We start from the raw sequence: 17,863 nt of genomic DNA on the forward strand, positions 1-17,863 counted from the left end.
TTTATTGAATTAGGCTTGTCAGGGACAGAAACGATGATCTACTTTGTGGGCTGTGATACCTTTTAATGGAACAACATATCAATCGGAAAAGGTTGTCGTGTGCATAAGCTTTCGAGACAGAGTATAAGGGATCTGTCTGAACATCCAGGAAGTGCACACCTGGTCCAAAGCTACCACGGCCATCCTGCTTCCTAGCAAATCCTGCCCTAACTCCCCTGACATGAAATCAGCCTCTCTATGGTTGTCATTGTCTGCAGCTGCCTCTGACCTTTAAAAGGCAGGCAGTTGCTACTACTCTTGGCTTGTGCAAAGTACTGGATACCTTGTTCTGTCTGAGCTCTCTGTTACCTTTTGATTTATCTGTTGCCTGTCTTGCCCCTGGAACGAAATCGGACTACCCTTTGCCTGCTGCCTGCCTCGACCTCGGAAGCGGACCTGACTACCCTTGCATCCCAGGCCTCTGATCCCAGGCCAAGTTTGGTGTATTACTCCCTACCTCTGCCCTGCGGGTCCGTATCCTGTTTGCAGTCAGCAACGTTACACAGAGGTCTCTTCAACAGATATTTAAAAGTAGAGATAAGCAAGTTTGGCTTGTAGGAATCACACACCCTATAGCCTGCAAAAGGGAGCCAATAGAATTGCACAAGATTTGGTGAGATTTGGGGTGTCAGATTACAAAAATCCGAACTCGCTCATCTCTATAGGAAATCCCAGCTCTTGAAGTATCTTAATCTTTCTGGGATCTATGCGACTAGCAACGCCTTTCAGAGAAATGGTAAGGGATGAAAGATAAGTTTAATAATGATAATTTCTTCAATGCCAAAACTGACCTCTTACCCCCCTTCGGTGGGTTTGAATTTATCTCTTTAAGCTGAGCACCGATGACTAATATTAAATTACATATTTATTAATTTGTGTTAATTAACCGTAACAAATCTGTAAAAAAAAAAAAAAAAAAAAAAAAAAAAAAGCACTCAAGCCTATACAATTCTGAACAAAGTATGTATGTATGTATACTGTGAAAATAGTCCTTTGACTTCATCTTTTATCCGCACTAGATTCCCCGGGTGTCCCACCGAGTGCTAATGCACATCAGCTCTTCAAAGGGTTCAGTTTTGTTGCCACTTCTGGCATTGATGAACATACGATCTCATCTCTTGCAAGTGTGTTGCCAATTGTACAGGTAAGACATTTGTTCCAACTTGTATCTTCTTTGGACCAAAAAGTAATTGATTGATAGGCTGCTATTGAAAAAAAAACTTATGGTGGTTTTTTTTTTTTTTAAAAGCAGTTTCATGGAAACAGAGCTCAATTCACGGACATCTATGATCTGAAGGAAGATATTGGTGTTGGGTCCTATTCAGTGTGCAAACGTTGCATACATAGGGCCACAAACATGGAGTTTGCTGTTAAGGTACTGAATGATGTGGTCATTACACAGTGGTGTTTTCTGTATTACTATATTGTGAAAGTTCATGGCTTCAAGATTAGAGACACACTTTTCTTTGCTTAGCCTTTAATATATTTTTAATACAGAACCCTAATGTAACACAGAGGAGCGATATAAATACAGAACCCTAATGTAACATCGAGGAGCAATATAAATACAGAACCCTAATGTAACACCGAGGATCAATATAAATACAGAACCCTAATGTAACATCGAGGAGCGATATAAATACAGAACCCTAATGTAACACCGAGGAGCGATATAAATACAGAACCCTAATGTAACATCGAAGAGCAATATAAATACAGAACCCTAATGTAACATCGAGGAGCAATATAAATACAGAACCCTAATGTAACACCGAGGAGCAATATAAATACAGAACCCTAATGTAACACCGAGGAGCAATATAAATACAGAACCCTAATGTAACACCGAGGAGCAATATAAATACAGAACCCTAATGTAACACCGAGGAGCGATATAAATACAGAACCCTAATGTAACACAGAGGAGCGATATAAATACAGAACCCTAATGTAACACAGAGGAGCGATTTAAATACAGAACCCTAATGTAACACCGAGGAGCAATATAAATACAGAACCCTAATGTAACATCGAGGAGCAATATAAATACAGAACCCTAATGTAACACCGAGGAGCGATATAAATACAGAACCCTAATGTAACACCGAGGAGCAATATAAATACAGAACCCTAATGTAACACAGAGGAGCGATATAAATACAGAACCCTAATGTAACACTGAGGAGCAATATAAATACAGAACCCTAATGTACCACAGAGGAGCAATATAAATACAGAACCCTAATGTAATAACTGAAGAAGGGGAATTTTGGTCCCCGAAACGTTCGTTGCCCCCTATATTTTATTACCTTTACCTGCGCGTTTGTTATACGTTGTTCTTTTCCCTCCCCTCCCCTCCCTTTTAGCTTAACATTTGGGATTTGAGGAAGGGTCCATGCATCGAAGGATTTACAGGTTTTTTTTTTACCTAATCTTTGTTGCAGATTATTGACAAAAGTAAGCGGGATCCATCGGAAGAAATTGAAATTCTCCTGCGCTATGGCCAACATCCTAACATTATCACCTTGAAAGATGTAAGCATTAACGAAAACTGTCTTTATAGAAAAGGAAGGCGGCTTCTTTGACCTCATGGATGGATTGTTGGATGGATCTTTTTGGTGAAATGCTGCCATGTTTTTGTATTTGACCCTCTGCAGGTATATAATGATGATAGCAGATACGTTTACCTTGTTACCGAGCTGATGAAGGGAGGGGAGCTGCTTGATCGGATACTCAGGCAGAAATATTTCTCGGAACGTGAGGCTAGCGCTGTGCTGTTCACTATAACGAAAACCGTAGATTATCTACACCGTCAAGGAGTAGGTGGAGCACATCATTCTTTATACACATTTCATGTCATGTCGTGCAGGTCAGCCAGTACTTCTCTTTATTCCCTACAAACAGCCTTTGCAGAGTCTTCAAAAATTTTGTTGTTTGAAGTCTTTGATTTGAAAGAAATATGCAATCTCTAAAGTCTCAGAGTGGTGTAACAGCCACCAGCTCATTGCACGGCCATGAGAAATCTGGATAAATATGACTTAACTTTGGTCATTACTCAGTGGACGGGACTAAAGACTTTTAATACATAATACTGACCTATAAATCACCAACGGTTATATAAAATGTGTAAAGAAACAATTCTAGATTAGTCTTGAACCTTTTTTCATTTACTAACCCCCACACATTTAAGAAAAATAAAAGGATTCTTTAGCTTCTTGAATACAATGTAGTATGCACTTACTTAACCATTTAAAGATCAGGTCACTTAGGCTCTTTCCTTCCTGTTCAGTTGTTGGTAAATAATACTGTCATGAACGTGAGAACTTCAAGCTAAGAGTTTATAATTCTCCTGCACTAAAGGGCAACAGAAATCATGTTTTTATTTAATTGCACTCATGACAGCAAGGTTGTGTTAACGATACTGCTTCCATATGTTCTTTCTGAATGTACAAAACTAAATTGAGGACATTTCTTGTTAATCTGACAGTACAGGTAGTCCTTGTTATCCAACGTTTCACTTTACGATGAATAGCATATCCAACGCTTTACAATGCAACTCTACGAGCCATTTTTTGCCGCCTGAATGCGATATCCAACGCTCACCGCCACTGATTAACATGGGACTCGCTTTACAACGGTTTCACTATCCAACGCTACTTCCAGAACAGATTCCGTTGGATAATCGAGGACTGCCTGTATTATCAGTCATTCATGTAAAGTGTGACATTTGTATGGTTTTTTTTTTTATATCCCTAAACTATATGTTTTAAATACTTAAATTATATACTTAATTTCTTCTTGTTAGGTAGTTCACCGTGACCTTAAACCTAGTAATATTTTGTACATGGATGACTCCAGCAATGCAGACTCCATAAGAATATGTGATTTTGGATTTGCAAAACAGCTCCGGGGAGATAATGGACTGCTGTTAACGCCGTGCTACACGGCCAATTTTGTGGCTCCGGAGGTACTGATAGTCACTAATTCAGAATACATCAAACAAAAAAGAAGCCTGCATGCAGTGACTTTACATTTACAAATGAATATTCCTTATATTAAAATGTTGATTATCATCGGCTCTGTACAAATGTGTACTTGTGCTTGAAGAATGATGTATTGGTTTTGCATACGTTGAGTTCTGTTCCCTATGTTGATCTTAGGTGTAGATTGTTTGACTTTGAACAAACCAGAGTGTGAGCTCTTCGTAACGGTTATGCTTGGGCTCTTCAAGCCCTATTCTTGAAATGTCATTCAGTGTATAGATGTAGCAAGAGGTTATTGAACCGGCTGGCACGTTATAGTGGGATATTCTGTGATATTTCGCATGATCACTGCCATTAAATCCGAATGGAAACTCTTTAATATTCTTCATTATAACACTTGCTGCATTTGTATCTGAAGAAATAATCGGGGTCCCAGTTATTTGTAAGAGCTCCTAGTACATTACACTCCCATTCGCTCACGTCAGTTCCAAAGGTGAAGGATTGCCAACAGTTCCCAGAAGCTTCTCTGGCGCCCGAGCATTTAGCCACGGGGTCTGGGGGTGCCCTCTCTGAAAATCCATTGAGAATAGGGTCAAGACTTACCGGGTTACTCGGGCATTTTATTACTGAACGACAAGCATTCAAGCATTTATATTTATCTTTTTATTTAGTATTCTGTTGATCCTATATTTATTTCTTTTACACTTACCTTTTTGCTTCTGGAGCTGATATTCGTTTTTTTGCTCTGTGTATATTTATTTCTTGTCTGTTTTTTTTCACAGCTTTAAATGTTCATTTTTTTAAATTATTGTGAAGTGCTTTGTCCCTTTGGAAGAAATGTGCTCTATAAATAGTTATTCTAACTACATCCATGAATATTGAAATTCTCCGTATATTGTTGAAATAGTTTGTATTGAATAGTTTTATTTATGTTGAATGTAATTTTAGTGGTAGTAAACCCAACAGACTAATTTAGAAAGAGGAAATATTCACTGTAAAAAGCATGAAAGGCTACTTTAATTAAAAAAAAAAGTGTTTATTAAAATGTCCTTATTAAATATTCACAGTAACCCCCATTCGGAAGATATACTGTGTAAAATAATTGTTTTATGTTGCAGGTTCTAATGAGACAAGGATACGACGCTGCCTGTGATATTTGGAGCTTGGGCGTTCTTCTGTATACGATGCTGGCAGGGTAAACATTTTGAAAAACCTAATGCAATGTTCACATACTGTAACTTTATGATATATCTTTTGCACCATCCATTATTTACAGTTCATTAAACATGATGGATCAAACAATTTCCTGTAGCCAAGTTTATCTTAAAATGGTTTTGTTTTTGGAATTCTTTCAAACAGAATGGTACTGTGTCGGCCTGTAGACTAGACAAAGAAAAGTAAGGGGGAAGGGATGCTCTCAGGACAACAACGGTCCCTTCTTCAGGCACATCTATTTTTCTTATGGATTTCTTAATGAATCACATATGCATTAGTACAGGGGTGGCCAACTCCTGTCCTCAAGGGTCACTAACAGGTCAGGTTTTCAGGCTATCCCTCCTTCAGCACAGGTGGTGCAGTCAAAGACTGAGCCACCTGTGCTGAAGCAGGGATATCCTTAAACCCTAACCTGTTGGTGGTCCTTGAGAACTGGAGTTTGCCACCCCTGCTTTGTTAGCTGTACTGTTCCTGGACAAAGTGGATTTGATGTAGGTTATGATGCATTTTAGTTGGCCAGCCACGTTCATACAACAAAAAACAGAGAAGCCCAACGCTACATCCAATATGACAAAAATACACAGTGAAATACCTATTAACTGTATCTCTTGAAAAAGGATCATTTAGTTCAACCCTTTGGCCAAATCATTTTAAGCCTGCAATCCACATCAAGGCATGACCAAATTTGCAGGTCCTAACACTGTTTAAAATGCTTATTTGCCTCTATAATTAGTGGAAGAATGATCGCATTGGATCTGTCCCAACCCTTTTTCAAGAGATATATTGGTATTTCACAGTGTATTTTTGTTATCAATTGAGCAGGTCTTTTTCATGCAACTGGTTGGGACAGATCCAATGTGATCATTCTTCCTCTAATTATAGAGGTATATAAGAATTTTTATCAGTGTTAGGACCTGCAAATTTGGTCATGCCTTGATGTGGCTAGCAGGCTTAAAATGCTTTGGCTAAAGGGTTTAACTAAATTACGGGTTTTCAACAGGTATTTCACTGTGTATTTTTGTCATACTGGATGTAGCTTTGGGCTTCTCTGATTTTTGCTGTTTGCATTTAGCCACGCCCAGTAGCACTCCAATTAACATTTGGGGGTTTCTTTGAGCTTGCTGGGTATCTGTGTTTATCAACCACGTTCAATAATGAAATGGATAGAATTTGCTACATACAGTATGTAAATCCTAATTCTGCCATTTAAGTGAAGCTTTTCACCACCTACTTACTACAACTCTACTTGTAGTGTCATTAGCTTTTATTTCAATATGAACACTTAATTAGGTAACTTTTCTAATTCACAAGATTTTCTTTTACTTCTGAAGTATTAAATTAATATAAAAGTAAATTCAGAAATAGATTATTTTATTTAAATGAAGTTCATGGTTAAATGAAGCTTGGAATTGGAATTCCTATCTTAACTATGTTCAGCAACTTAATAATGCTATCTATTGTGGGGTGTAATTGTAATGGTATTCTTTCTTTGAAGAATGCAAATGGCAAATTCTTAAGTAATTACACACATTTTGCAGTTTTTGTATTTTCTAGTGCAACTATGCATGTATCTAAGCAGTCATCAATTCTTTCCCAAATCGTGTTCTTTGTCTGTGAGACTAGTTATGCCTTCATGGGGGATTTTCTCTTGTATTCCTAGCTATACACCTTTTGCCAATGGACCCAACGATACCCCGGAAGAAATCTTGCTGCGAATAGGTAGTGGAAACTTCTCGTTGAGTGGAGGAAATTGGGACACCGTTTCGGATGCTGCAAAGGTGGGAAGCGAGTGAATAATATGTGTATGCCATGTAAGAATGTTTTTGGTATGTTGAGTGGTTTGGGCGCAGTTGCTCATAGAACGTGAAGACATAATGAGCAGGAATGGGACAATTTGCCACAGCCATTTCACTGCAGGGGTTAGGCTTATTACAGTTTGTTAGGGCTAGGAATGTTATGGTTAGCGGTTAGGATTAGGCCTTAGGAGTTAAAGTTAGGATTCGAGTTGGGGTCCTAGGTTGCAGTTGTGGTTACCCAAAATGTCCCTGAATCTCCCAGACTCCTTGGGTCATCTGCAGCGGCTAACTGTCCTGGCGGCCGCGGCTAACTGTCCTGGACCTATTGTAGTTTACAAGGTGGTTAGAATTTGTGAGGACATAGGAGCATTGCATATAAGGGAAAAGTAGACTGATTATAATTTCTGATACAATGGCAATATATTTAATTTTTATGTGGTTGTTATGGTCAAGGGAATAGGTCATTAATTAAATACAATGTGTTGCTTGGTGTGGCTTTGCACAAACCTGGCGGTTCAAAAAAGTGAAACACACTTGTACTAATGGTTTCATAATGTAAGCTGTAAAGCCCAGAGTCCTAAATCTCAGCAGTGCAAATACATCAGTTCTAGAAAAGAGCATACTGTACATAGTATTTTTTGTTATAAGATCATTAGGGCTCATAATCTGTAGCGATGAAGCAGATCTATTAAACAGTTTTCAGAAGGGTGGTCCAACTGAGGAGTCCTGGGGCGTTTGGGCTGACGTTGGAGAGCCAGTTCAAAAATACTTTTAATCCCTACAGTGCTGCTGGGCCTGCTTTACAGAGGATTGTAGACCTGCCCAGCACTAGGAGGTTAATATGTGAGTGAGAAGTCTTAATCACATCTGTCCTCTGATGCTGGAAGACACCTTATGACCTCATGTGATGAGCCAGAACATGTCTTGTGGAATTTCTCCGCTTAGGTAATATGGCCCTTCGATTTAGCACTATTGTTCATACTAAATTGTATTTTGTTGTTTTCAGGACTTGCTGTCTCACATGCTTCACGTCGATCCCCATCAGCGATACACAGCGGAGAAAGTGTTGAAGCATTCCTGGATCGCATGTAGAGACCAGTTGCCTCACTACCAGCTAAACAGACAAGATACTCCTCATCTAGTGAAGGTATAGTGTAATCCTCTCTGGTAAAAATCCAGCATTTATGGAAGTATTAAGTCAGTTATTAGTTTCGGAAACGGTGAACAAGTAGTTGACAAATATTTTATTCACAATGTTAAACCATAGCTGTAGTGTTTTGGTTTGTCAAAATTTGTGCTTGGATTTCTACTTCACTAAAGTAATAATGGCTTTAATGGTAACTTTGTACTAAAGAGTGTGATATATGGAGAGTAAATTGGATTTTGTTACGAGCATTTATTACATACAGGAGTACATTTTGTCTTCCATTCACAAGGAATAGACCCGTATTATATTGCTTAGAAATTTCATGTACAATGGAAGCAATTGTTTAACAATGTAAGCGTCATATGTTGTTAATAAATGTACTGGAAAAAAATAATGAACCCAATAACATTTCGGGTTAGTTTAAATTACAAAGTTTATGTTCAATCACCGGTAATAATTACTTTGCAAGCTTCTAATATATTTGAAGTACGCTCAATTTCATTCATTAAACAAAAAATATTCTACTTTATGCTAGTGACGGTATATAAACAAAAAAAGCTGCCTACTATACGAAGAAAAATCTGCGCATTACAACATTCTTGTTAGGAACCCAAATATTGAGTTTAATAAAGTATGGACAGAACTGGTACGGGGATGTGTAGCCGTTGTCAAAAAACACAGCTGGTTTGTTGTTTACATTACCTTGATTTGCAGACCCACAACATTGACACGCCTTTGCTGCCAGATGTGTCTGCCACCTTATCTCTAGCAGCCAAGAAGTTAATGTAAGGAGAAACCAATGTAACATTACATCTTGTCTAAAGGTACCACAGTGTTGATCCCCTCTCTATGAAGTAGGGCCCTGGAGAGTCTCCTACAGTACATTGAATTGTGCTGTTTTGGTTGATCTGTTTTTGGCGTTGAGGGATTTATTGGTATCCTTTCACTATTGATAAATTGGCTATTTTTATAAAAATAAAAATAAAAGTTATTTTTCTAACTTTTTTTTATATTTCAGGGAGCCATGGCTGCAACATATTCTGCACTGAATAACAAGTCCTTTCAACCGGTTTTAGAGCCCGTTGCAGCTTCAAGTTTAGCTCAGCGCCGGAGTAGGAAAAAGTTGACATCAACAGACTTGTAGAGAAAACAGACGCGACGTGGCCAAACTGAAGGAAGGGAAGCTGTCCAGCCGGCGGGTGAATGGCTCTCCATCTATATTACTTGAATATTCCTTAAGTCTTTTATGGAAGACACCTCTTGTGGGGTCCATTCTGTGCTTTGTTAGGGCTGTCTGTGATTTTAATTTAAATATCAGGGTACATCACCAGAATGCCACATTTCTGTGCAGCGAATACTAGAAGCTCACTTGCAGCTGAAAGGGACATTGCTCTGCAGCAAAGGATTAAACTACATGCTGGGTTTTTTTTTGTTTTTTTTCCCATTTAAACCAATATGTTGTAGGGACCAATTAAATATGAAATGGGAAGCAATTCAAACCTTGGGCAAATCCTTTTACCCTCATGCCCAATAATTAACCTTTTAAAGTCTTTGTGATGTGTTGCTTCAACATTGAAGAGGTTTAATGTTTTCTGAACAGTCTCTCGTCTGAATCCTACTCTGGGAGCTTGTGAGACACCTTGTATACAATCCGGAAACTTTGGAATATCTCTGTTTTTTAAAGGTAACCTGTTCCATGTGGGCGATTTGGTATAGACACTATAGATTAATATCACGGTGTACATCTTGGTGGATGTTGTGGTCCTGTGAACACCCCTCTGGTTTTGAAAATTGGTCCCTGCAACCTTAAAAAAAAAAAAAAAAGGCACTGTTGGTCACGAGTTTGTGCTACATGTTAATATACATCAGGGGTAGTCAACCCTGTCCTCAAGGGCCACCCACAGGTCAGGTTTCCAGGATATCCCTGCTTCAGCACAGGTGGCCCAGTGAACGACTGAGCCACCTGTGCTGAAGGGATATCCTGAAAACCTGACCTGTTGGTAGCTATTGAGAACTGGAGTTGGCCACTCCTAATATACATGCTGTGTACACCCAGGCTGCTGCTTATAAAATATTTATTGCCTAGCTGCATTGAAAGGGTTGTCTGTAGAATATACTGCTGCCATGTTGCAGTGTATAATGGTATCTTGGGTTGCACTGTATATAATTATGTTGTATTATGTTTGTACCTATTGTACAAATGATTCAAAATGTTAGTTTTTTTTTCTCTTGTGTTTAAGGTACCATACAATAGTTTTTACCAAGTAGGGTAAAATTATATTTTTGTAGAACGAATTATTGTCTAAAACCAAAATAAAATTCAAGAATCGGCTCGGAAGCAGGAGCTTTCATTGGCCAAATTGGTCTGTTAATGTACATCAAGAACAAAAGACATCAGCAGTAATGGGAATATTTGACTTAACTTACTGTCTTCAATGTACAAAAAAGGATTGAAACTAAATTGAACGGCATGAACTGCTGCTGGAGCAAAAAACACAAGTGCGTGTGTATGCGCGCGCGTGTGTTACTGTTTATATGTAGTTGCACACACCCATGTGCGGGGACATTTTTGTTAAGCCTGAAAATGAGAACAGAAATATCCTGACTAAGTAGTAGCTTTTCCTCTGAATAAATCGGTTCTAAGTCTTAACTTCTGGAACTGGAAGCTTTTCTGCCTTAAATAAACAATCTAGTTTGCAACCTGCTTCCCACCTGACCATGCAAAGCCTTGGCAGGCCCTAAATCAGGGGTAGGCTATTCCAGTCCACAAGGGCCACCAAGAGGTCAGCTTTTCAGGATATCCCTACTTCAGCACAGGTGGCTCAGTTGAAGACTGCACCACCTGTGCTGAAGCAGGGGTATACTTAAAACCTGACCTGTTGGTGGCCCTTGAGAAATGAAGTTGCCCACCGCTACTCTCAATAATAGCAGTCTGTGCATTAGTAAATTGACTCTCTGCCTTCTTAACCTAGGAAGAGTCAAAGTGACGCGTGTGCTGTTGCATGGGAAACCTGAATCTCATGTTAATCTCCCTTTGTTTTCTTTACTCCTTTACATACTGTACCAGGCATGAATCAGTCACTGCTGTATATGCCATATCTCTGAAGACTGTGTCTTTGCAGGACTGTCTCTTTGAAATTGCAATTCAATTAACAATTTGAGCCATGACTTCTGTCTAAGCAAATCATAAGTTCTGAGTGAGAACACTTATAAAAATAACTTGTGCCACCTGTTGGCATACAAAGACCAATAATTTATAGGATTATACAATCAATAAATGTTGCCCATGTTTCTGTACAGTAAATGCATCAATGCAGAAGGTAACTATAGCTTATGCACAAAGTAACTATTTGAATTGAATTGGATTTCTGGCTTAAAGACTGAACATTGGTAGCAACTGAACCCTTAAATATTGTTCTCTGTTGCAGTCTAAATATCTTGTTCCTTACTAAGTATACGTGAATGTTTAGGGGCCAAACTCGTTAAGATGTTTAAAAATAAAAATAAAAAATGGAAAGATATCAAGGGCTGTTTCCATATGTAAATGCAAGGTATGATATATGTAGGATATCTTTATGCACATTTCCAAAACTGTGAGGAACAACCCTTCTATTGATTACAAGCTTATTTATCTGTGTACAGAATAAGAACCGTTTGAAGGAGACTCCGCCAAACAGTAAAGTAAATGTAACAAAACACTTATTATTATTTTTTTTAATAGTTTTATTTGATCTGGGAATACAGAAATATATATTTAAACACCTAATATTTCTTGCTTGTGTTTTGAAGCCTGTTTTGCATAATAGGTAACACAAACTCATAATTGCTCCCATCCATATAAACCATGCATCTTGTGGCATAATTGCTATTCCTGTATGGTTGAAGGAAGATTTGAGAGGACATTCTTAAGATGTCAAAATACAGCCTTGCCATAGTGCAGTATGCTAGACCTCTACATCTGGTGCATTGCTAATGTATAGTACCCACCCATCCAAAGTACATACTCTGTGCATGTGCACAGGCCGGAGAAAGCAGAAATGTCTGAAACTGTTTCACAGCCGTATTCCATGTGTGTAATCTTTCTCAGCTTGGCAAATATTCATCAAGCTTGGTACCAGCTGTCATTCTTTATGGTGGTTCAACCACTTGTTCTCTCCACACCTGTTTATTTATTGTAAGATTACAGCTGAAATATTTGTGGGGATGAACCCAATGAGAGAGCAGGTTCTCCTATGTAAAATATGTGCAGTCTATATGACTATTTAAGTAATAATCCCCGAAGAACAAGGCATTACTGGCAATTATTGTCCAGTAATGCCCTGTTCTGAGGTGATTATTACTATTATAGGCTAAATGTAGGATATATATCTATATATATATATATCTATATCTCACTCACACCAACAAAACACTCTGCACCCCTCCTCCACCCACAAAACACACACTGAAGACACACACACACTACAGCCCCCCCTCTACACCCATAAAACACATGCCCACCAATAAATCACACGCCCACCAATAAATCTCTGCTGGCCCCCTTTACACCCACAAAACACACACTGCAGAAACAAACATTTCCCCCTCCACTCTCCTGTGCGGAGCTCTCTGCAGGCAGGGTGGAGGAGGAGTCAGTGCCTTGCTGGTGCCTCCTGTCCAATCACCTCCCCTGTCTGAAAGCTGATCTCACTCTTTGTGAATGAGAACTAAAAGCTGATTGGTTGAAAAACTTGTCAGGGTGCCAAAAATTCCAGGCTTTTACTGAATGGATAATGCCCAGAATTTTAACCAATCGGAGAGCAGGGATTTCAATAATGCTCGGAATATAGCAGCTTTAGCCTATAATATAAATGGAAGACGGTTAATATGTTAACGTACAAGACCCGCCGCATTTTGATTCATAAGCGCTAGGGATGTCCATATCTGCTTTCCATAGAGGGAACCTTTGCGCAATTTGTAAATAGAGAGTTGGCGAATTAATGAAGAATAGATTGATTTTCTTTTTTGCGTTCTAACTTTGCCTGAAAATCTATTTATTCTTCTGGTGGTTATCCTGGCACAAGCAAGAAATGTATTGTGTAAAGAAAACGGCAGAAGTTGATTTAAAAAAAAAAAAAAAATCAACGAACTTGTGGCCACCACGTATATCCGTGATATTATTATCCCACTGCTTCCCAGTTTCAATTTTGTTTTTACATGTCGCCACTTTTAGCGTGAGAACTTTCTCGCTTAACCCTGACTTTGAGGCTTTTGACCATAATGTGTCCGAGATCAATAACGCAGGTCCAGTACGATGTTTATCCACCCCACCATAATGTCTGGGATCACTAACGCAGGTCCAGTACGATGTTTAGTTGACCAACTTTATTGAAGCTCCAGTAACAACTTTTTCTGTACACTTCGTTGTATGTGCCCCTTTAGGTCAATATGTAGTGTTCCCCCCCTCCTGTTTTAAAGATAGCTCATTAAAAACCCAATAAAATTAAGCAATATTTTAATAAAGCACTTTAGAAGTGTGACGGGTGGTAAAAAATACTAGAATACAGAGTTTGGGTCTTCCTCTAAATACTGCTGCAGTGATGGAGCAAAATATTATTATTATTATTATTATTATTATTGTGATCTGAACCAAGGAGGTGTCCTGGAGATAGTGTTACATATTCACCTTGGTGATCCTCCTGTTCCCCACATTTACATGCCTTTTTATAGTTTATTTATTGTTGGAGAGAAACAATATCCGTAAATATAAAACTGCAACCTTGACAATGTTGCAGGTTTTGTTTATTGGGAGATACTTGTGGCAATGGATTTCATGTATTATTATTTTTTTAATCAGGGACAGGCATGTCGGCCTAGGACCAGGGCTTCCTGTAACTGAAGGTAGATGCGGGGGGACGCACTGACTCAGATTGTGTCGTTAAAAAGAAACAAATGTCTATTCCCAGGGAGTTGCTACTTTTTATACGCGTTTGTGATCCTATCCCAGGAGTGGGCAACTCCAGACCTCAAGGGTTATGGTCAGGGTTTCAGGATATCCCTGCTTCAGCACAGGTGGCTCAATCAATGACTCGGTCTTTGACTGCAACACCTGTGCTGAAGCAGAGATCCTGAAAGCCCGACCTGTTGATGGCCCTTGAGGACTTGCAGTGCCCACCCCTGCTCTATCCTATGAAAATTAACCAGCTTCTAGCAGGAAAATGTATCTATACGTTGTAAGGATGATGAGGCAAACCATGTTCTTCTAGGATTATTTAAATGGTATCCCCAACAATTCCATTTTGAATACATTTGATAGCATTGTATTGTGCATTGGTACGTTTATTTTGTAGAGATCTGAAGCATTTGCCAAAGTAAAAAAAAATAGGAATAGTGTGGAAATTGTCTTGTTCCCTCTTAATACTAATCGGAACAAACCGGTTTAATCTGCTTGCTATTAAACCTCCAAATGAATTACTCCCTTATGTGTTGTGTATATAATCCCGATTGTTAAGATACATGTCTGTTAGGAACTTGTACACGTTGGCTTTTTGTGTTAAACCTTGTTCCTTAGTACTTGACTGTGTTAGCAAATCAGTAAATTATTATTTATAAAGGTATGTGCAGAACAAATAAAAACTAAAGTGTTGCATCCGAATCAAATTGAAACCATATTCCTTGTGAGCCGTCATTTTGGAGGCATAAAAGTATTGGAAATATTTGATGTAATGCATTGTTCAAAGAAAAAATATGCTTTAACCAGTGTGTAAATGGCTATACAATTGGGAAACATACTTTTTATTTTTGATTGAGTCACCCAAGTTTCTGTCTATCTCCCGCTTGGTCAACAATCAACCTTCCCATAGCACTTTTGCATTCTTGCACTGATATATGGATTGTAGTAATAGAATTCTGGCATGTTAACAGCTATCATTAAGACATGAAAGGGCATTATGTAAAACTTAAGTGCAATGACATGTCTGGGGTACTTCAACTGATATGATGTTCACATACTGTAAGTATCACCTGCTCCTTCTATAAGCATATTGTGGATTTTGTATCATATTGTATTTATTTTGTTTATTTTTTTAGAATGTTAAGATGTTTCTTTTAAAGCTCTGTATATATTGTCATTAAAATTTGCATTATACTATATTATCCTTGTATATGTGAACTTGGTTTTACACTTCTAAACTTGACCGCAAATAGAAGTACGATAATAAGTCAAGATGACAAACAATTATGATTACCAATAGCTCTAAAGTAATTAAGAAATAATATTGAATTTGATATGCACATACAATTCTCCGCAGACTATTTCATGTATACAGGCTTTGTGTGCTTCTACAATTCCTGTGTACATTTTTAAAGATCTATACATGATATCCAAGCTTTATATTTTCCCTACACTTCATTCTCATATTATTATTGCAGTATTTGGGATATACCGAGCACTCATTGATTTCTGAGATTCTTTTACAAAGTATGGTACTTGATTTTTACAACTATACATCCTCTCAATACAGCAGTTTGTAGTTTGAACTCCCTTTTGGGAATGTCTGCTTAGTGGCTACTCTGTTTTACTATGGAGGCACCCAGAAGCAATAGTTAATGTCAGTTGTTTAATGCTGTGTGCTTGCACTGCCCGTCCCAACGGCCATCAACCTTTAGTGGGCCTAATAGTGAACCACTTCATTTAAGGAAGGAAACTAGGGGTATTACAGTACTTTGTAGGGCAGCAATGGTGTGCACTACCCAATCGAAACATGTCGGACCCAGGAAAAGGTCTGAAGTTACTTACATTTGGAGAGCCTCGTGGGAAATGTGTGCATTGCTATAGCAAAAAATCATTACCACAATCTGCTTACATTTTTTTTATATGTGTATATATGTGTGTTTTTTCACTTTACATCAAAATGGGAAAATGAAGAGAACAGAAAAAGAAAGTTTTGTATCTATGCAACATATACGAAAGCAAGGACTGGGTACAGAAAGTTTTGCTCTGACACATCTGAAGATAAAACTTTTCGGTAATTTTTAATAATTTTTTTTTTTTTTTTTTTTACAAAAACACAATGTATGAAGATAAATGAAACTGCTCTTGCCAATATAGATATTCAGGTCATTTGGGTTTTTGTTAGAGTAATAACTGAATAAAACATCTAGTAGCGCCCAGAAAATATGTATCCATAATAAAAGCTTAAAATAATTGGTTTTTGTGGAAAAGTTGCTTTGCTCGGTTAGTGTGGCCACCCCACCATACTGTCATAGAGCCAATAGAAGACGGGAGCAGTCTTGGAACGGACTCCTCAAACTCGCGCTGTTTTGCTCGAAACATTGTAACCCTGTTTGTATGCTCCAGAATAAAGAGCACAAATCTTTTTTCATAATGCGGACTTAGAGGGCTTTAATTTTACTTTAGAGAACAACTGTACAGTGATTCCCTTCTGTCAGATTACTGAAACCAAGGAGTGGCCAACTTCAGCTCTCAAGGGCCACTAACGTGTGTGTGTGTGTGTGTCTCCATACGTCCAGTGCTGACTCCTTGTGGAAGCTGGCAACACTCACAGCCTCTTCTGTCAGGAGTGATGTCACTTCCGTCACAACTGACTTCCGTCTCCAATCAATACACTAACGCCGTTAAAGAAGTTTCACTTCAAAAGTTGTCTCTGTGACAAAAGGACAGTCCAACCATTTGTGGGTGTGTCATCTCACACATCAATCTTTTGTGATATTTGTGGCTGATGTTACTTGGAGAGAGATTTTAATCAAATACTTTATTTCTCTGACATGCAACACAGACCCCCCACGAATTCTTGCTACCAGTACAATCCTGTATTCCTGCTTGTCACTAATCCAAAATCTTATTATTGTGGTTTGTACCACATATTAATTATCCTACATTTTGTAAATCTAAGAATATGAATGATGTCCTTTGTCACCTCTGCTGGCCAGAGAGGGTCTAATGAATTTACGACGTCTCATTGAAAGATTACACAGCCAGATCAGGTCAAATCTCTGCTACATCTGTATAATGTCCCAAGTCAGCTCAATGCCAACATGGTTTGCCTTTTTACTGATCCATAAACACAGACCCCATGACGACCCAAGCTTGCCCCATAGGAGATGGGAGGAATTTGTTCATTGAAAAATAAGTTATCCCCTCGGTTGCTGTATAGTTAACACAATTAAACATGTTTATGGCTCTATTGTGACACCTCCCCATTTTAAAATATGCGTCAGGAGCGTTTACTTAGTCTAGTCTCCGTGACCACCTGCGTACCCCATCTCCCCTGGCGTGATTAAGCCATTACGAGTCCACATCACTACTTGCTCTCTCCCTCTCTGGTGGTCTCCCACTCTCTCTGGTGTCTTTCTTGCTGTCTTTCGCTCTGGCTGTTTCTTCCACACACACTGCCTCGCTGACGTCTCTCTGTTTCGTCATCTCTTGCTGTCTCTGACTCTCATGCTCTTGTACTTTTTCTCTCTGCCTCTCTATTTGTTTCAAGCTTGGTCTCTATCTGGCTGTCTTGCTACATGCAGCTAATACAAATGCCACCCATGTTTCCTCCTTACTACGTGGGAACAGTCTTCCCTCATCCCAATACACCCGCTCCTTGTCAGACTCAGGAGGACTTTTCTGTAAGGTCTCTCAGGCCTCCCAGAGTGGGGACTGGCTGCTGCGCTTACTGACTATGCTCCACTCA

The 17,863-nt window shown here is 38.7% G+C and overlaps 1 protein-coding gene across 5 annotated transcripts in view; it reads left to right on the plus strand.

The window, feature by feature from the left end:
- RPS6KA6 (ribosomal protein S6 kinase A6) overlaps positions 1-15,311 on the plus strand; it is a 63,848-nt gene extending 48,537 nt beyond the window's left edge. For 4 of the 5 annotated variants that reach the window (XM_075572896.1, XM_075572898.1, XM_075572899.1 and 1 more), the window contains 9 exons: positions 1,059-1,183; positions 1,289-1,414; positions 2,484-2,573; positions 2,697-2,858; positions 3,845-4,006; positions 5,141-5,217; positions 6,898-7,015; positions 8,040-8,180; positions 9,199-15,311. In XM_075572896.1, coding sequence (XP_075429011.1) covers positions 1,059-1,183; positions 1,289-1,414; positions 2,484-2,573; positions 2,697-2,858; positions 3,845-4,006; positions 5,141-5,217; positions 6,898-7,015; positions 8,040-8,180; positions 9,199-9,324 — 1,127 coding nt within the window. In that variant the 3' untranslated portion in view covers positions 9,325-15,311. The remainder of the gene's footprint in view (positions 1-1,058; positions 1,184-1,288; positions 1,415-2,483; positions 2,574-2,696; positions 2,859-3,844; positions 4,007-5,140; positions 5,218-6,897; positions 7,016-8,039; positions 8,181-9,198) is intronic. The other variant, XM_075572897.1, reaches the window with a different exon arrangement.
- The last annotated feature ends 2,552 nt before the right edge of the window (positions 15,312-17,863 follow it).

The sequence above is a fragment of the Ascaphus truei genome, chromosome 16, assembly GCF_040206685.1.
Source record: "Ascaphus truei isolate aAscTru1 chromosome 16, aAscTru1.hap1, whole genome shotgun sequence".
NCBI lineage: Eukaryota > Metazoa > Chordata > Amphibia > Anura > Ascaphidae > Ascaphus > Ascaphus truei.